Raw genomic sequence first — 21,600 nt, 5'->3', positions numbered from 1 at the left:
GATTGACATCTGTTAACAGTTTCAACAATGTTTCATGTGCAGCATAGATCAGTTACTTTCTGTATTGACTTCAATACAATGGCTGAGGCTCAGTTACTAATTTTATTTTCAAATTTGCTTAAAATATATCAATACTAGTTCACTAAAAGTCTAATTTCGCACTATTCCATAGTTCAATGACTGTATAATTGGACCAATGTCAGGAATGTATACAAAAATAAAGAATACAGGTTTGTGAGATTATAACAACAAGGTGTCTTTTGTCCTTTTTAATGTATAATGTACACATATGCAGAATGCTCACGGGCGAGTATATTTTCCTGCGGGCTGGTAATTTTTGGCAGTTACTCGCCCGATGGGCGAGTTCAGTTTTTGGGTAATCATAGGCCCTGTATATTTATAGAGCTTTGTATTATATGTTGAATTGTCAGCTTGTGGTGCAGTAGCGTCTTTTGTATACAGACGCTTAAAATATTCACTTTTATACAATGGCAAAAAGATTATTGGCTTCTTCTGATTGTCTGATCACACTGAGTGCCCAAGATGATCAAGGATTTTACTGGTAAACTCAAGCTGGTGGACGGTTTTATATTGTATTTGCAATAACAAATGCAGATCCTTATAGTCAGTTGTCTCTCGACCCGGCTTCTCAGACTCCAAGCATGTAAAATGATGAAGGGAAAAAGCAGGAATGATTCAGCTCATAAAGGCACAGTAATGTAGTGTTAGGACCAGTCAACATTGGGACACCTTTAAATTCCTCTGACCCATCTGAAGGCGATTCCCAAAAAGGGTCAGCAATACCAGCGATTACTCAGACTGCATATAACAATACCAAGTGCTGTTATACTACTTGAACAAGCTATTCTTGGTCTCCATGTATGGGATTTGAAACATCTGTTTAGATGTAAGTGTTTTTATTGTTATTATACGTTTGTATTAACATTGTCATAACGAGTTTTGCACTCCTGTGTTTGTTTGTTTTACATGCTTGTAAAAAATGTTTACACTTGTTATATTATTATTGTTTATATTTACAAAGTATCTTTACTACACATATATGGATTTTTAAATAAATACAAAGCTTTATAAAAATATAAATTAGCTTTTTAGCACTTCTGGATGTTTTATTAGGCATAATAAAAGTCGATATACTTTTAAAAGTATATACCATATAAACATTGATTGTTAAAATTTGTAAGTCACATTTTGCAAGTTAAAGTGCAGGTTGCTACATATCTAATTTAATAATATGCAAAAGGGAGTATTTAAAGAAAAGTGGAGGACCAAAATAAGGTACGTCCAAAAGACCAGAGGTAAAGCACACTCACTATCTAGAATGAATTACAGAGACAAATGGGGTAATATGCAAAAATAATACATTTCTGTAATCATAAATATATAAAAACCAACATATATATGTACAAAAAATTGACTATACACATAAGGACAAACAAGACAAACATACACAACACATGGGCCCCTCACAAAAAGAGAGCGTTGCTAGCCGGCAAGATGAATTCATGTAATGTACTATGTACAGTTCAGCATGAGAGAGTATGCAATAGACAAATCTGCATCAGCGTAAAAAAAAAAAAAAAAAAATATATATATATATTTATATACAGTAGTATGCAAAAGTTTAGGCACCCATGACAATTTTCATGATTTTCATTTATAAATAATTGGGTGTTTGGATCAGCAATTTCATTTTGATCTATCCAATAACTGAAGGACACACTACTATTTCAGTAGTGAAATGAGGTTTATTGGATTAACAGAAAATGTGCAATATCCATCAAAACAAAATTAGACAGGTGCATAAATTTGGGCACCCTTGTCATTTTGTTGATTTGAATACCTGTAACTACCTAGCACTGATTAATTGGAACACACAATTGGTTTGGTGAGCCCATTAAGCCTTGAACTTCATAGACGGGTGCATCCAATCATGAGAAAAGGTATTTAAGGTGGCCAATTGCAAGTTGTTGTTCTCTGACTCTCCTCTAAAGAGTGGCAACATGGGGGCCTCAATACAACTCTCAAATGACCTGAAAACAAAGATTGTTCAACATTATGGTTTAAAGAAAGGCTACAAAAAGCTATTGCAGAGATTTAAACTGTCAGTGTCCACTGTGAGGAACATAATGAGGAAATGGAAGACCACAGGCACAGTTCTTGTTAATTCCAGAAGTAAAATATTGGACATGCAAAGGATGGTGAGAACGGTCAAAAACAGCCCACAGACCAACTACAAAGACCTACAACATAATGTTGCTGCAGATGGTGTCACTGTGCATCGATCAACAATTCAGCGTATGGGAGAGTGATGCGGAAGAAGCCTTTTCTGCACACACGCCACAAACAGAGTTGCTTGAGGTATGCAAACGCACATTTGGACAAGCCAGCTTCATTTTGGAAGAAGGTGCTGTGGACTGATGAAACAAAGATTGAGTTATTTGGTTATAACAAGGGGCGTTATGCATGGTGGCAAAAGAACACAGTGTTCCAAAACAAACACTTGCTAGCCACAGTAAAATTTGGTGGATGTTTCATTATGCTGTGGGGCTGTGTGGCCAGTGCTGGAACTGGGAATCTTGTTAAAGTTGAGGGTTGCATGGATTCCACTCAATATCAGAAGATTTTTGAGAATAATGTTCAGGAATTAGTCACAAAATTGAAGTTACGCCGGAGCTGCATATTTGAACAAGACAATGACCCAAAACACTGCTCAAAATCTACTCTGGCATTTATGCAGAGGAACAAGTACAATGTTCTGGAATGGCCATCCCTGTCCCCAGACCTGAATATCATTGAAAACCTGTGGGGTGATTTGAAGCAGGCTGTCCATGCTCGGCAACCATCAAACCTAACTGAACTGGAGATGTTTTGCAAGGAGGAATGGTCCAAAATACCTTCATCCAGACACTCATTACAGGCTATAGGAAGTGTCTAGAGGCTTTTATTTTTGCTAAAGGAAGCTCTACTAATATTGATGCGATATTTCTGTTGGGGTGCCCAAATTTATGCACCTGTCTAATTTCGTTTTGATGCATATTGCACATTTTCTGTTAATCCAATAAACCTAATTTCACTACTGAAATATTACTGTGTCCTTCAGTTATTTGATAGATCAAAATGAAATTGCTGATCCAAACACCCAATTATTTATAAATGAAAATCATGGAAATTGTCAGGGGTGCCCAGGGGCGGACTGACAAGTCGGGCAAATCGGCCCTTGCCCGAGGGCCTGTCTTCTTAGGGGGCCCCTCCCCCATCCATGCATGATCATATGCTGAAGCTGTTTTTATTTATTTATTATTTATATATATATGTAAAAAAAATATTTTGTTGGGGGGCTTTTAATTTTGTTCTGGGGGGGGGGGGGGGTGACTTAGTGCGTGTGACCACCATGTATACTTAGAGAAGGAAGGAGCTGCCGAGTCGGTAAGTAAGTGACAGGCTGTCTGACTGACTCACTAACTGTCACGGACAACACACAGAGGAGTCCGGATTGAAATGCTGGCTGCCCTGCTGCAAAATGTGGACCGGCCGGGTGTGTGCACACTGCAGTGTGTATATATCCGGTCCAGGTCCACATATTATGATCCGGTCCACCTTGTCTCCTGGCTTCTCAGCTGAAGCTCCGCCTCCACTTACACCTGTGACCCGGCACGCCGTGCGCACACAATTTTAACTGTGCGCATTAGAGGTGGCAGCAACATTGCAGCAGGCTGAGCAGTTTGTGGCGGCACTGGCGAAAGGCGACGTCTCAGCCTCAGGCGGCATTTGAAGGAGCTGGGCACAGGCTGACGGACCGGAGGCAAGTCAAATCACTCACACAGTCATGTGACATTAAATGAAATGTGTCAGGCAGTCAGACTCAGTCCGTGTATATAAGGCTCTTCTACTTTACTTATTATATAAGTAGCTAAAGTAGAAGAGCCTTATACACTGACTGAGTCTGACACTTTTCATTTGATGAATGTTGTTGAAGTGATCAAGTGAATAGTAAATTCTTCTAATTGTTAAGTGTAAAGTAAGTACTGCAGTCTGCTTGCTTGCATGATTTGCTAATACTAAAGCAAGCAAGCAGACTACAGTACTTACTAATTACATACTACTTACACAATCTATTTAAACTCCATTTGAATACAAATGCCGCCCTGACCTGACTCATACTCATTTATTGTGAACTGATGGGGAGGGGGGAGAAACTGCAGCCTGAATCTTAAAGGGTTAACTGCAACCTAGGTAAACTCCCTGTAATATCTGCTGTGCTGCTGAGCAATAAGAAACTTTCAGATCATCACATCATTTGCTTTTTCTGTTTCCACTTTCCAGACATGGCTATGGCTGAGCTGAGATACTAGCTAATGTGCAGCATGTGCTACAGTATATATATATATATATATATATATATATATATATATATATATATATATATATATATATATATATATTTACAGATCCTGTATGTGACACAGGGGAACTCTATAATATAAATATGTATAAGGCACTGGGGAGGGGTCTGTGTGTATGACAGAGGGGAACTCTATAATATAAATATGTATAAGGAACTGGGGAGGGGTCTGTGTGTATGACAGAGGGGAACTGTGTAATATAAATATGTATAAGGAACTGGGGAGGGGTCTGTGTGTATGACAGAGGGGAACTGTATAATATAAATATGTATAAGGAACTGGGGAGGGGTCTGTGTGTATGACACAGGGGAACTCTATAATATAAATATGTATAAGGAACCGGGGAGGGGTCTGTGTGTATAACAGAGGGGAACTCTATAATATAAATATGTATAAGGAACTGGGGAGGGGTCTGTGTGTATGACAGAGGGGAACTCTATAATATAAATATGTATAAGGAACTGAGGAGGGGTCTGTGTGTATGATAGAGGGGAACTCTATATTATAAATATGTATAAGGAACTGGGGAGGGGTCTGTGTGTATGATAGAGGGAACCTACATAATATTAATCTGTATGTAAAGAACTGTGGAGGGGTATGTGACAAAGGGAACCTCTATAATATAAATCTGTATATAAGGAACTGGGGAGGGGGCTGTATGTGTGACAGAAGGAACCTCTCTATAATATATATCTGTATATAAGGTACTGGGGAGGGGTCAGTGTGTGTATGACAGAGAGAACCTCTCTATAATATTATATTTAATATATCTGTATATACGGAACTGGGGAGGGGCTGTGTGTGACACAGAAGGAACTCTTTATATTAGTGTCTGTATATAAGGGACTGGGAAGGGGTCTGTGTGTGTGACAGAGGGAACCTCTCTATAATATTATATATCTGTATATAAGGTACTGGGGAGGGGCTGTGTGTGAGGCATAGGGAACCTCTCTATAATATTATACATCTGTATATAAGGCACTGGGGAGGGGCTGTGTGTGAGGCAGAGGGAACCTCTCTATAATATTAAATATCTGTATATAAGGTACTGGGGAGGGGCTGTGTGTGTGAGAGGCATAGGGAACCTCTCTATAATATTATATATCTGTATATAAGGTACTGGGGAGGGGCTGTGTGTGAGGCATAGGGAACCTCTCTATAATATTATATATCTGTATATAAGGTACTAGGGAGGGGCTGTGTGTGAGGCAGAGAGAACCTCTCTATAATATTATATATCTGTATATAAGGCACTGGGGAGGGGCTGTGTCTGAGGCAGAGGGAACCTCTCTATAATATTATATATCTGTATATAAGGTACTGGGGAGGGGCTGTGTGTGAGGCAGAGGGAACCTCTCTATAATATTATATATCTGTATATAAGGAACTGGGGAGGGTCTGTGTGTGACACAGAAGGAACTCTTTATATTAGTGTCTGTATATAAGGGACCGGGAAGGGGTCTGTGTGTGTGACAGAGGGAACCTCTCTATAATATTATATATCTGTATATAAGGCACTGGGGAGGGGCTGTGTGTGAGGCAGAGGGAACCTCTCTATAATATTATATATCTGTATATAAGGCACTGGGGAGGGGCTGTGTCTGAGGCAGAGGGAACCTCTCTATAATATTATATATCTGTATATAAGGTACTGGGGAGGGGCTGTGTGTGAGACACAGGGAACCTCGCTATAATATTATATATCTGTATATAAGGTACTGGGTTGGAGCTGTGTGTGAGTAGGTAACCTCTCCATTGTGTTATATGTGTATATATTAGGTTTTGGCGGGCGTTAGACCTCTCTATAGTACTGTATATCTCTACATGAGATGCTATAGGAGGGGAGCAGCAATTGTTCTACTGGGAGCCAATAACAAGAGGCATATACAGTATGTGCATCCACCAATCTTCAGCTAAATCCCAGTAGGCCGTTGCTGCTTCTGAACCTACCCAGGTATGTTTTTCAACAAATGATAGGAAGTGAATTAAGCAACTTAGATAATAGAAGTAAATTGTAATGAATGGTGTTTAAAATTGTATGTTCAATCTGAATCATTAAAGGGACAGTAAAGTCATAATTAGACATTCATGATTTAGACAGAGCATATAATTTTAAACAACTTTCCAATTTACTTCTATTATTTAATTTGCTTCATTCTCTTGTTATCCATTGCTGAAAGGTCTAGGTAAGCTCAGGAGCAGCAAAGAACCTAGGTTCTAGATACTGATAGTGGCTGCATATATATACCAACTGTCATTGGCTCACCCATGTGTTCAGTTAGAAACCAGTAATGCATTGCTGCTCCTTCAACAAATGATACCAAGAGAATGAAGCAAATTTGACAATATAAGTAAACTGGAAAGTTGTTTAAAATTGTTCTGCCTAAATCATTCAAGAATTTTTTTGGATTTCATGTTCCTTTAAAGTTTAATTTTGACTATACTCTTCCTATAAAATTGATTTTTCTAAACCTGCCCTGGTTTCAGTGAAACTATTTAGTTTAGACGCATAGTTATAGCATCATGAAATATACAAATGAATGATTTTTAACTCTTTGCTGCCAGTAACAAGTGATTTTACCCCCTTGTCTGCCCCTCATTACTTTATGCTCCAAACTGTAGTGAATATAGGCATGGGGATTATTTTTTTTTTCTTGTTATATTTACAATATTTAATATTTAATATTTATTAAAAAATATTTAAGAAAAAAATTGTCTTTATATGGCAATTAAAAACATGCATATGAGGTGGGAGGGGCAAGGGAGGTGGGAGGGGCAAGGGAGGTGGGAGGGGCACATGAGATGGGGGGGCAATAGGGTGAAGGAGGGGCAGAGGTGGTAAGTAGGTGGAGCAAAGAGGGGGTGGGGGGCCCTGCCAGACTTTTGCCCGGGGGCCCTAGTTGGTCTCAGTCCGCCCCTGGGGGTGCCTAAACTTTTGCATATGACTGTGTGTATATATATATATATATATATATATATATATATATATATATATATATATATATATATATATATATATCAGCCACTGATTATAAAGCAAAGTACAGTACTTCAGACAAGCAAGCACTTGGTGTTAGAATATTCCATAGCAAGGATATATAAAGATCCAGCTGTCAGGTTATTATAGACTGTTCATCAAAAACATGCACATGTTAGTTAGGCTTCGCAAGTAGCAGTGGATAATAGATGTTAAGATGCAAAAAGTAGAAAAAGCCAGCATAAGAACGCTCAGTGTAAGTCATTCAAATTATTCAAGTACATAGACCCAGGACAGGTATCCATATGAGCACTAGCAGGGAAAAACACCAGTCAGGCCACCATGACCCAAGCCGCCAGTTCCACCGGTTTCAAGTGTCGGGTATATTGCCTCTCCTTCAGCCAGTAATAGTCATCAAATAGCTCACTCCACCTTCCGCCTGGTCAGTAAAGTACAATGAAGTATATAGTGTATAGTGAAGTATAGTGGGGGGATCCCACGAGTCGAGCGCTGCACCCCAACACGTCCTCTTGCGCATTTTGCACCGTTACACTTGCAGCATGGAGCTTCTTCCGGGGTGATATCTTTGTGCTGGAAAGTAGTCCTCTTATTGGCCACTTAGATCACATGATGATTATTTCGTCATAAACCAGCTGACTTTCTCCCACAGCCAGCTTATGCTTCTAAAGTCTCAGCTTTCAAATACAGCAATACAGTTTATTAGATACTTCAGCATCAGAGAACCACATAACAAAACGAACAACACGCAACATATAGAGACACAAATATACAAATAGGAGTACAAATAACTAAATTTGTTTAAACTAAATTTTCAATATTACTTAACAAATAATTTACAAATTGTATTAATGTTAGAGATATTTCATCTATGTTTTCCAAAGCTATAGTCATCTTGAGATGAAATGATGCATAATTATCACTATAGCTGCATATTTACCCCTAAAAAAATGATGGCCAATGGGTTACTAAGGATTTGCACAATATCATGAGTCAAAACTAGAAAGTTTGGGATTCATTGGTATTGAACATGTTAAAAAACAGACGAGGAGGTAATATAGACACTGTACTACTTCAAAAAGAAACAAAATGGATCTTTAACTTGCAAACCTTGTCACCTATAAGCCTAAACGAAAAAATGGAATTCGCTTCCTTTCTCCCTAGAAGTTAATCCTATACTATTGTATATAATCTATTTGTGCACCCTCTATGTAATAAGCAATCCTTAGTAACCCATCGGCCATCATTTTTTTTAGGGGGTAAATATGCAGCTATTGTAGTGATAACTTTGCATCATTTTATCTCAAGTTGACTATAGCTTTGGAAAACATAGATGAAATATCTCTAACTTTGATACAATTTGTATATTATTTGATAAGTAATATTGAAAATTTAGTTTAAACAAATTTAGTTATTTGTACTCCTATTTTGTATATTTGTGTCTTTATATGTTGCGTGTTGTTCGTTTTGTTATGTGGTTCTCTGATGCTGAAGTATCTAATAAACTGTATTGCTGTATTTAAAAGCTGAGACTTTAAAAGCATAAGCTGGCTGTGGGAGAAAGTCAGCTGGTTTATGACTAAATAAACCATGTGATCTAAGCGGCCAATAAGAGGACTACTTTCCAGCACAACGATATCACCCGGAAGAAGCTCCATGCTGCAAGTGTAACGGAGCGAAACACGCAAGAGAACGCGTTGGTGTACAGCGCTCGACTCGTGGGATCCCCGCACTATACATAAAGGGACACTGAACCCACATTTTTTTTTTCATGATTCAGATAGAGCATACAATTTTAAGCAACTTTCTAATTTACTCCTATTATCAAATTTTCTTTATTTGAAATGCAAGAATGTAAGTTTAGATGCCGGACCATTTTTTGTGGACAACCTGGGTAGTTCTTGCTGATTAGTGGATAAATTCATCCACCAATAAAAAAGTGCTGTCCAAAGGTCTGAAACAAAAAATGGATGCCTTCTTTTTAAATAAAGATAGAAAGAGAACGAAGAAAAATTGATAATAGGAGAAAATAACAAGGTTGCTTAAAATTGAATGCTCTATCTGAATCACAAAAGAAAAAATTTGGGTTCAGTGTCCCTTTAATCGTACTTCACTGACCAGGCGGAAGGTGGAGTGAGTTATTTGATGACTATTACTGGCTGAAGGAGAGGCAATATACCCGACACTTGAAACCGGTAGAACTGGTGGCTTGGGTCATGGTGGCCTGACTGGTGTTTTTCTCTACTAGTGCTCATACGGATACCTGTCCTGGGTCTATGTACTTGAATAATTTGAATGACTTACACTGAGCGTTCGTATGCTGGCTGTTTCTACTTTTTGCATCTTAACATCTATTATCCACTGTTACTTGCGAAGCCTAACTAACATGTGCATGTTTTTGATGAACAGTCTATAATAACCTGACAGCTGGATCTATACATATCCTTGCTATGGAACATTCTAACCAAGTGCTGCTTCGCTTCCTTGTCTGAAGTACTGTACTTTGCTTTATAATCAGTGGTTGCTATAAATATATATATATATAAATATATATATGACTTCACAATAGTGTTTAAATTCTTCATTTTATTTCTGATAAAGAAGTGAGTGTTTTACGAAAATTGGAAAACTTTTCTCTACTATACAAAAGTACTTTATTGGGACTTCATATTTCAGCAATACAGAGACTAAAATTGAACTTTTTCACTTCATGTTAATGGGAAAGTGATTTATAACCCTTTCTTTTTCCACCTTCAATAGAAAATAATATCAATTGTCTATACTCTTTTTTGCTTTAAACAAACCTCCTAACTCAAACATGGATGAAATATATGTTTTAAAAGACATTACACTAGATCAAGATTCCTCTGATATGGAGGACATCCTAGAGGATATAGAAACTGTATTGGATGATTTATTCCAACAGATGGATAATCTTAGAAAAAGGGATATAAGATTGAAGTTGGACATTAAAACCTTCCAAATATACCAAACAAACTCCAGAATACTAAGGGGTTTAAGAATATCCAAATTTCCATCTTTTCAAGTCACTTGTCAAGATTTCATAAACAAGTGGAATGAGGTTTTAACTACTTGCTCTAGATCTCTTATAAATCTGTTAATAGAATATAAAAAGAAACAGAGGTTACAACTAATTCAACATATGCAAGAACTGCAAATAGAACTCAAAAAACATCAACGTCACCAGGAGTTCAAAGAGTATGATAGACAATTTCAAGAAAACATGAGGTCTTTTAAAAAAGATCTATGGCTTTTCAAACAACAAAAAATGCATAGAGATAAATTAGACTATGAATTGAACAAGGTTTATAGATGGAGTCACAATAGTGACTATAAAACATTTTTCAAAAATAAAACACAACATACTAACACACATAGGAGATCTAGCCTAAAACAAGACAAAAAAGTCACATTCAGTGAGACAGAATATGAATATGACACTTCAGATCAGGAAACACCTTCACATCAAGTTAGTAATTCTTTACCAGTTAAGGAATCTATTTCGGTGTTAGACATCCCTTCCACCTCTAATATCACACAGTCAAAAAACGGGGTGGGCCTTTCCAAACCCAATACAAAATTAAAAACAAAAAGAAAGTACGTAGAGGGCACAGGGGCAGAGGCAGAAGAAGTAGGAAACAGTCGCTATCCCCAAAGAAAGAAGGTGTCTTACAGGACAAATCGTCAATAAATAATGTAGTCAATTTGTCCTCTAGATGCCTCACTGAACAAGAAATCTCTTTATTACAAAGGGGCCTTAACTTTGCACCTAGTTGTAATTTTAACCTTTTCTCCACAGTGTTAGACGTAAACAGATTCGTCAGAAGCCTAACCTTGAAAAAATACTTTGCAAATGATGATGAAAGTGCAAATGAAGAAGCAAATGATCAGGCTGTTTGCGTTCAACAAACTCCTAATTTTAATTTCAATGACTATACCGCAATGGTAGATATGCAAGAACTCATTGAGGAGAATGACTTTACGCAAACAGCCAGATCAGGTCCTTCAGAGAAAGATATTAATCTGAAAAGGTTTAAAGAAAAAAGTGTATTTTACCCCATTCACAGTAGGGGTCAACATTTACAAGTATTTCAACAAACTCTTGAAACACAATTAATTGCATTAAACAACAAGAACAAAAAGAGAAATACATACAAAGATAGCAATTTAACATCTCAAGAGAGAAAAGCTATCCAGACACTCAAAGACGATCAGAGTATAGTTATTAGGGAATCAGATAAAGGTGGTAATACAGTAATTTTAAATAGGAAATATTACCTAATTGAAGCTAACAGACAGCTTACAAATAAAGATGTATACCAACCACTTCCATCTGACCCCACTAAGCTATACAGTAAAATTCTGTCAGAAATAATACACAAAGCTAGACTAGATGGAGTATTTTCTGATAAGGTCATGGAGTATTTACTGCCTAAAAATCCTTGTGTCCCCATATTTCATCAGCTTCCAAAGCTACATAAAGATCCTATACACCCCCCAGGCCGCCCAATAGTGGCAGGCATAGGTTCTTTAAATGAAAGATTATCTGATTTGGTTGACACTTACTTACAACCTATAGTTGTTGATTTATATGGTTACTTGAAAGATACAACATCATTCATTGAAAAAATCAAACATGTTACATGGTGTGACTCTTACAGATTTGTCACTCTAGACGTTACTTCACTGTATACCACTATTCCTCATACTTTAGGTTTGGAAGCACTACATTTTTTTTCTTACTCACCATACCTTGTATGATTTTTTCACTAATCAATTCATTCACACAGCTGTTGAATATCTTCTTACACATAATTTTTTTATGTTTGAGGATCATTACTATCTCCAGAGACGTGGCACCGCTATGGGGGCTAAATTTGCCCCTTCCTATGCTAACCTCTATATGGGGTTCTGGGAACGGTGCCACGTCTTTGGAGATACTAATCCCTTCCGAGATCACATTGTTTTTTTTGGCAGGTACATTGACGATTTGGTGTTGGTGTGGGATGGAGACCAGCAATCAGTTGCCAGGTTTCTTGACTATGTCAACAGCAACAAACTCAACTTATCCTTCACTATGACTGAAAATGCCAACACTATAAACTTTTTGGATGTTACTTTAACATCCAATAATGATACACATTCTATTGATATAGAACTTTTTAGAAAAAGCACAGCAGGTAACACCATTCTACACTCTTCTTCATGTCACCCTAAACACACCATTGAATCTATTCCATATGGACAACTAATTAGGACAAAACGTAATTGCACAACAGAAACAAAATTTCAAATGCATGCCGAACAGACCAATCAACGACTGGAGGCCAGGGGTTACAAAACAGACCTTCTTATTAAAACAAAGAAAAAAGTAGATCTTATCAACAGAGAGGATTTGATATACAAAGACACACCAAAAAAACAAAGACAACATAACAAGCCCACCTTTATCACAAATTACAGTAGAGATTTTAACAAAATTTGTGATATTGTACGTGGTTGCTTACCTATCTTAGAAAGTGACACTAAATTAAAGAAAATTGTTAATGAAGGTTGCTTCTTTTCAGCTCGTAGAGCAAAAACTTTAGGTAACATTCTTGCTCCGTCAATGTTGCCTAGCAACAGTAAGTAAACAGACATGGCTAACTCAAAGACTAGGTTGTAACAAATGTAATGGTAAAATTTGTAAAACTTGCCTACACATAGAACAAGGAATAAAATTTAAATCAAGTACAACAGGCAAAGAATTTGACATACGTTACAGAATCACATGTAATACCACACATGTTATCTATCTCCTGACATGTCAGGGATGCAAAAAGCAATACGTAGGGCGCACGAAACGTGCCCTACGTGATAGAGTTTTGCAACATTTGAGGGATATAGGAAATTCTGACAGTACAACTCCCATAGCAAAGCACTTTAGACAGGAACACAATTCGAATGAATCCCTATTAACAGTACAAGGCAAAGATCACATACCAAGGCATAGGAGAGGGGGAGACAGGGAAAGGCGTTTGGACCAGAGAGAAGTGTTTTGGATCTTCAATTTACAGACAAAACACCCCTCTGGTCTAAATTCAATTATGGATGTAGATTTATTTTACTGACTTTACAAAATTTGTTAGAAAGTATACTTCACACAACATATATAAAATATAATATTCTAAATTTAATTTAAATATTGCTTGAAAACATCCTTTGAATTTAAAAGTTACAGGTATAAGGTAAAATGTACTAGTACTTCTTACTGCTATATGTTTAAGATTCTACAAAGAGTTAACATTGTACAGGTGCCTGCAATCATTTTAAGTACCTTATCTTTAAATAGCACTAGCAGGTGTGAACCCAAATCATGCCAGTGAACAAGGGCTGAAGCTTGGCCCGAAACATGTTTGGCGTTGGGTTCTGAACACCTTGTTGCAGGCCTGCGACTAGCCTACATGGTTTACATGTTTTTACATGCTTCTTTTTAAACATTTTTGAAAATAAAATTTACTCTTGCTTTTAAGAAAAAAAGACTTCACAGTATTTCTCTTTTATTTCTGGAGCTGCGGGATGATATAATGTTTTTCTCTTATATATATATATATATATATATATATATATATATATATATATATATATATATATATATATATATATATACACATACAGTATATATATATATATTTTCTTCAACGCTGATGCAGATTTGTCTATTGCATACTCTCTCATGCTGAACTGTACATAGTACATTACATGAATGCATCTAGCCGGCTAGCAACGCTCTCTTTTTGCGAGGGGCCCATGTGTTGTGTATGTTTGTCTTGTTTGTCCTTATGTGTATAGTCAATTTTTTGTACATATATGTTGGTTTTTTATATATTTAAGATTACATAAATGTATTCTTTTTGCATATTACCCCATTTGTCTCTGTAATTCATTCTAGATAGTGAGTGTGCTTTACCTCTGGTGTTTTGGACGAATCTTATTTTGGTTCCTCCACTTTTCTTTAAATACTCCCTTTTGCATAAATTGTATCCAGAATGCACCTCATCTATAAGATTCTACTTATAAGACTTTAGATAAAATATTACTTATATTATAGTTGAGCTTGCTTCCTGTTCTTCCTTTTTCAATTTAATAATATCCCTTGTAATTAAGGATTTCTAAAGATATTTCCATTTTATATAAAAAAAAGTAGCATATACAACTCACAAAACATCTGTATTCATTTACAAAACATAATTTATGCTTACCTGATAAATTTATTTCTCTTGTAGTGTGTTCAGTCCACGGGTCATCCATTACTTATGGGATATATTCTCCTTCCCAACAGGAAGTTGCAAGAGGATCACCCAAGCAGAGCTGCTATATAGCTCCTCCCCTCACATGTCATATCCAGTCATTCGACCGAAACAAGACGAGAAAGGAGAAACTATAAGGTGCAATGGTGACTGGAGTTATAATTTTAAAATTTAGAACCTGCCTTAAAAAGACAGGGCGGGCTGTGGACTGAACACACTACAAGAGAAATAAATTTATCAGGTAAGCATAAATTATGTTTTCTCTTGTTAAGTGTGTTCAGTCCACGGGTCATCCATTACTTATGGGATACCCATACCAAAGCTAAGTACACGGATGATGGGAGGGACAAGGCAGGAACATTAAACAGAAGGAACCACTGCCTGTAGAACCTCTCCCCCAAAACCAGCCTCCGAAGAAGCGAAAGTGTCAAATTTGTAAAATTTGGAAAAAGTATGAAGTGAAGACCAAGTTGCAGCCTTGCAAATCTGTTCAACAGAGGCCTCATTCTTAAAGGCCCAGGTGGAAGCCACAGCTCTAGTGGAATGAGCTGTAATTCTTTCAGGAGGCTGCTGTCCAGCAGTCTCATAGGCTAAACGTATTATGCTACGAAGCCAAAAAGAGAGAGAGGTAGCCGAAGCCTTTTGACCTCTCCTCTGTCCAGGGTAAACGACAAACAGAGAAGAAGTTTGTCTAAAATCTTTAGTTGCCTGTAAGTAGAACTTCAGAGCACGGACCACGTCTAGATTATGCAAAAGATGTTCCTTCTTTGAAGAAGGATTAGGACATAATGATGGAACAACAATCTCTTGATTGATATTCCTGTTAGAAACAACCTTAGGTAAAAACCCAGGTTTAGTACGCAGTACTACCTTGTCTGAATGAAAGATCAGATAAGGAGAATCACAATGTAAGGCAGATAACTCAGAGACTCTTCGAGCCGAGGAAATAGCCATCAAAAACAAAACTTTCCAAGATAAAAGCTTAATATCAATGGAATGAAGGGGTTCAAACGGAACACCCTGAAGAACTTTAAGAACCAAGTTTAAGCTCCACGGAGGAGCAACAGCTTTAAACACGGGCTTAATTCTAGCCAAAGCCTGACAAAAGGCCTGGACGTCCGGATTCTCTCCCAGACGTTTGTGTAAAAGACAGAGCAGAAATCTGTCCCTTTAGCGAACTAGCGGACAAACCTTTTTCTAAACCCTCTTGTAGAAAAGCCAATATCCTAGGAATCCTAACTTTACTCCATGAGTAACTCTTGGATTCGCACCAATATAAATATTTACGCCATATCTTATGGTAAATTTTTCTGGTCACAGGTTTCCGAGCCTGTATTAATGTATCAATAACCGAATCCGAAAACCCCCGCTTAGATAGAATCAAGCGTTCAATTTCCAGGCAGTCAGCCTCAGAGAAATTAGGTTTGGATGGTTGAAAGGACCCTGAATTAGAAGGTCCTGCCTCAGAGGAAGAGACCATGGTGGACAGGACGACATGTCCACTAGGTCTGCATACCAGGTCCTGCGTGGCCACGCAGGCGCTATCAGAATTACCGATGCCCTCTCCTGTTTGATCCTGGCAATCAGTCGAGGTAGCAACGGAAATGGTGGAAACACATAAGCTATGTTGAAAACCCAAGGGGCTGCTAATGCATCTACCAGCACCGCTCCCGGGTCCCTGGACCTGGATCCGTAACAAGGAAGCTTCGCGTTCTGGCGAGATGCCATGAGATCCAGATCCGGTTTGCCCCAACGACGAATCAGTTGAGCAAATACCTCCGGGTGAAGTTCCCACTCTCCCGGATGAAAAGTCTGGCGACTTAGGAAATCTGCCTCCCAGTTCTATACGCCTGTGATGTAAATCGCTGACAGGTGGCAAGAGTGAGACTCTGCCCAGCGAATTATCTTCGAGACTTCCAACATCGCTAGGGAACTCCTGGTTCCCCCTTGATGATTGATGTAAGCCACAGTCGTGATATTGTCCGACTGAAATCTGATGAACCTCAGTCTTGCTAACTGAGGCCAAGCTAGAAGAGCATTGAATATTGCTCTTAATTCTAGAATGTTTATTGGAAGGAGTTTCTCCTCCTGAGTCCACGAACCCTGAGCCTTCAGGGAATTCCAGACTGCTCCCCAACCTAGAAGGCTGGCATCCGTTGTTACAATCGTCCAATCTGGTCTGCGAAAGGTCATTCCTTTGGACAGATGAACTGGTGACAACCACCAGAGAAGAGAATCTCTGGTCTCCTGGTCCAGATTTAGCAAAGGGGACAGATCTGAGTAATCCCCGTTCCATTGACTGAGCATGCATAGTTGCAGCGGTCTGAGATGCAGGCGCGCAAATGGCACTATGTCCATTGCCGCGACCATTAAGCCGATTACCTCCATGCACTGAGCTACTGATGGGCTTGGAATGGAATGAAGGACACGGCAAGCATTGAGAATCTTTGATAACCTGGACTCCGTCAGGTAAATCTTCATCTCTACAGAATCTATAAGAGTCCCTAGAAAAGGAACCCTTGTGAGTGGTAACAGAGAACTCTTTTCCACGTTCACTTTCCACCCATGTGACCTCAGAAATGCAAGAACTATCTCTGTATGAGACTTTGCATTCTGAAAACTTGACGCTTGTATCAGAATGTCGTCTAGGTACGGAGCCACCGCTATGCCTCGTGGTCTTAGTACCGCCAGAAGTGAGCCAAGAACCTTCGTAAAAATTCTCGGGGCCGTGGCTAACCCGAAGGGAAGAGCCACAAACTGGTCATGCCTGTCTAGAAAGGCAAACCTTATGTACCGATAATGATCTTTGTGAATCGGTATGTGAAGGTAAGCATCCTATAAGTCCACTGTGGTCATATATTGACCCTCCTGGATCATGGGTAGGATGGTTCGAATGGTCTCCATCTTGAACGATGGTACCCTTAGGAATTTGTTTAAGATCTTTAAGTCCAAGATTGGCCTGAAGGTTCCCTCTTTTTTGGGAACCACAAATAGATTTGAGTAAAATCCTTGTCCCTGTTCCGATCGCGGAACTGAGTGGATCACTCCCATGATTAAGAGGTCTTGTACACATTGTAGAAATGCCTCTCTCTTTACTAGGTTTGTTGATAACCTCGAAAGATGGAACCTCCCTTGTGGAGGAGAGGTTTTGAAATCCAGAAGGTATCCCCGAGATATAATCTTCAACGTCCAGGGATCCTGCACATCTCTTGCCCAAGCCTGGGCGAAGAGAGAAAGTCTGCCCCCCACTAAATCCGTCTCCGGGTAGGGGGCCCTGTCTTCATGCTGTCTTAGGGGCGGAAGTAGGCTTTCTGGCCTGCTTGCCCTTGTTCCATGACTGGTTGCCTTTCCAACCCTGTCTGTAACGAGCAGTAGTTCCTTCCTGTTTTGGAGCGGAGGAAGTTGATGCTGCTCCTGCCTTGAAGTTACGAAAGGCACGAAAATTAGACTGTTTGGCCTTTGGTTTGGCCCTGTCCTGAGGAAGGGCGTGGCCCTTACCTCCCGTAATGTCAGCAATAATTTCCTTCAAGCCGGGCCCGAATAAGGTCTGCCCTTTGAAAGGAATGTTAAGTAGCTTAGACTTGGAAGTTACATCCGCTGACCAGGATTTAAGCCAGAGCGCTCTGCGCGCCTGTATGGCGAATCCGGAATTTTTAGCCGTAAGTTTGGTTAGATGTACTACGGCATCTGAAACAAACGCATTAGCTTGCTTAAGGGTTCTAACTTTGCGCAAAGCCTCATCCAATGGCTCTGTGCGAATCGCCTCTTCCAGAGACTCAAACCAGAATGCCGCTGCAACCGTGACAGGCGCAATGCATGCAAGAGGCTGCAAAATAAAACCCTGTTGAACAAACATTTTCTTAAGATAACCCTCTAATTTTTTATCCATTGGATCTGAGAAAGCACAGCTATCCTCCACCGGGATAGTGGTACGCTTGGCTAAAGTAGAAACTGCTCCCTCCACCTTAGGGACCGTCTGCCATAAGTCTCGTGTGGTGGCGTCTATAGGAAACATTTTTCTGAATATCGGGGGAGGGGAAAAAGGCACACCGGGTCTATCCCACTCCTTACTAATAATTTCTGTATGTCTTTTTGGTATAGGAAAGACATCAGTACACACCGGTACCGCATAGTATCTATCCAACCTACATAATTTCTCTGGGATTGCCACCGTGTCGCAATCATTCAGAGCCGCTAATACCTCCCCTAGTAACACACGGAGGTTCTCAAGCTTAAATTTAAAATGTGAAATTTCTGAATCCGGTCTCCCCGGATCAGAACCGTCACCGACAGAATGAAGCTCACCGTCCTCATGTTCTGCAAATTGTGACGCAGTATCAGACATGGCTCTCGTGTCATCAGCGCGCTCTGTCCTTAACCCAGAGCTATCGCGCTTGCCCCTCAATTCGGGCATATTATATAATACTTCTTTCATAACATTAGCCATATCATGTAAAGTGATTTGTAAGGGCCTAGATGTACTAGGCGTCTCAATTCTACGCATCTCCCGAGCGGGAGACGCAGGTACTGACACGTGAGGAGAGTTAGGCGGCATAACTTCCCCCTCGTTGTCTGGTGATAGTTTCTCTATCGGTACAGATTGACTTTTATTCAAAGCAATATCAATACAATTGGTACACATCGTTCTTTAGGGCTCCACATTGGCTTTTGAACATGATGAACAAACAGTTTCCTCTGAATCAGACATGTTTAAACAGACTTAGCAATGAAACTAGCAAGCTTGGAAATCACTTTCAATAAGTTTACAAGCAATATAAAAAACGCTGCAGCGCTTTAAAATACAGATATAATTAAACAATTCTTAACAAGAAGTGTAATATTAGCAGAGGATTGCACCCATTAGCAAAAGGATGATTAACCCCTCAATACCCAAAACGGATAAAACGGATATCAATTAAGATTTAACGCTTTTAATCACAGTCAAGCACACTGTCACAGATCTGCTGTGACTGATTACCTCCCTCAAAAATGAATTTTGCAGACCCCTGTGCTCTCGAGACGTCCTGGATCAAGGAGGAAGAAGCAGGAAGACTGTGCTAGAATTATAACTGCGCAACAAGGCGCTAAAACAAGGTCCCTCCCACTCCTATCACAACAGAGGGAGCCCTGATATAACGGTTTCCATGCAGAAAATATATGTCAGCCATATGGAAAAAAATCATGCCCAAAGAGATTTATCACCAAAGTACCTCACAAAAACGAATAACATGCCAGTAAACATTTTATTAAAAAATAACATTTTCCAATGTCATGCAAAGTTATCACTAAGCCTGCTACCAGTCGCTACCTCTGCAGATAAGGCTTAAGTATTATTTCAGTTTTAACAGTATTTTCTCAGTCAAATTCTAGTCCCTAGAAAATAACTTGACTGCGCATACATTTATCAGCCTGATACCAGTTGCCACTACTGCATTTAAGGCTGTACTTACATCACACGTTAACAGCAGTATTTTCTTAGTCAATTACATTCCCAGAAAATAATGTACTGCACATACCTCATTTGCGGAGGACCCCACATGCTATTCCCAGTTTCTGAAGTTACCCCACTCCTCAGAATGTCGAGAACAGCCAGTGGATCTTAGTTACGCCTGCTAAGATCATAGAAAAAAAACGCAGGCAGTTTCTTCTTCCAAATACTGCCTGAGATAGAAAAACAGCACACTCCGGTGCCATTTAAAATAACAAACTTTTGATTGAAGAATAGTTAAGTAAAAACTCCAGCTCCTCTCGCGATCTCCTTCTTTGTTGAGGGTTGCAAGAGAATGACTGGATATGACATGTGAGGGGAGGAGCTATATAGCAGCCCTGCTTGGGTGATCCTCTTGCAACTTCCTGTTGGGAAGGAGAATATATCCCATAAGTAATGGATGACCCGTGGACTGAACACACTTAACAAGAGAAATGTATTCCTCTGATTTTATCCACCAAAATGTAATTAATGAGAACTATTCGAACAAGAGACCTTAATTATGGATTCTTTCTACTGGCGATTCAATTTACGATGGTCCTTACTATTTAACAATATTACATTTTAACAATTTTAGTTTACTATTTGGACAGGAAATCACCCACTTTAATTTATGCTTCATAGTACAATTTTTCTTTTTATTAAGTTTTAAGTAGAAGACTGAGTCTTTTTATATAAACGTGCAAATATTGATTCTCTTAATAAGCAATACGTTACATACCTGTGTCTCCAAGCTCATACAGTGTAAAGCCATCCACATGGAGATATCCCTCAAATCTCTCTTTATTCACCCAAGAAGATAAATCACCATCTTCATATTCTTAATAAAAATAAAGACAAATAAAAAATACTGGAGAAACTGAACCTGTTAAATATAATTATGCTCTTACATACACAGAAAAATACACATGCATTACTACCTTTCTTTTCTTTTATATAATTCAATAAAGCTTGTATCCTATAGAAAGCTACCAGAATTACTGTATAAATATTATCTTCCAAACATTCTTCAGTTTAGAGAGCTGGACAAATATCTTGACAGAGAAATGAAGAAAATTTCAGAAGTTGGTCGATATAAAAGATTAAGAACACTCATAAAAAAGAAGTTGTCAAACTTCAATAGTATCTTCATTTATTCTCTCAACATCAAATCAATTAGCAAATGGAATCAGGATCCTAATGTTAGTGGGTAATGTGGCACAGAGAAAATTTCAATACTCTATAAGTTCTAATGTATTTAGTTTATACTGTATGAAATCTGCTTAGATACACTGAGACATCATTCAAATGAAACATTGAGGATATAATACATAGGATACACCTACTGGATCTAATAATTTTGTGGTGTTGCTGGTTCTTGCATTATCCCTAGTAAGTTGCATT

At 38.6% G+C, this 21,600-nt stretch overlaps 1 protein-coding gene across 1 annotated transcript in view; it reads right to left on the bottom strand.

Annotated features, from left to right (window-relative positions):
- Positions 1–21,600, bottom strand: part of TMX3 (thioredoxin related transmembrane protein 3) — a 403,888-nt gene that overhangs the window by 154,973 nt on the left and 227,315 nt on the right. The window contains exon 10 of the mRNA XM_053714874.1: positions 20,939–21,037. Within this exon, the coding sequence (XP_053570849.1) occupies positions 20,939–21,037 (99 nt within the window). The remainder of the gene's footprint in view (positions 1–20,938; positions 21,038–21,600) is intronic.

The sequence above is a fragment of the Bombina bombina genome, chromosome 5 (genome assembly GCF_027579735.1).
Source record: "Bombina bombina isolate aBomBom1 chromosome 5, aBomBom1.pri, whole genome shotgun sequence".
NCBI lineage: Eukaryota > Metazoa > Chordata > Amphibia > Anura > Bombinatoridae > Bombina > Bombina bombina.
This window is presented reverse-complemented; position numbering and strand designations above follow the sequence as displayed.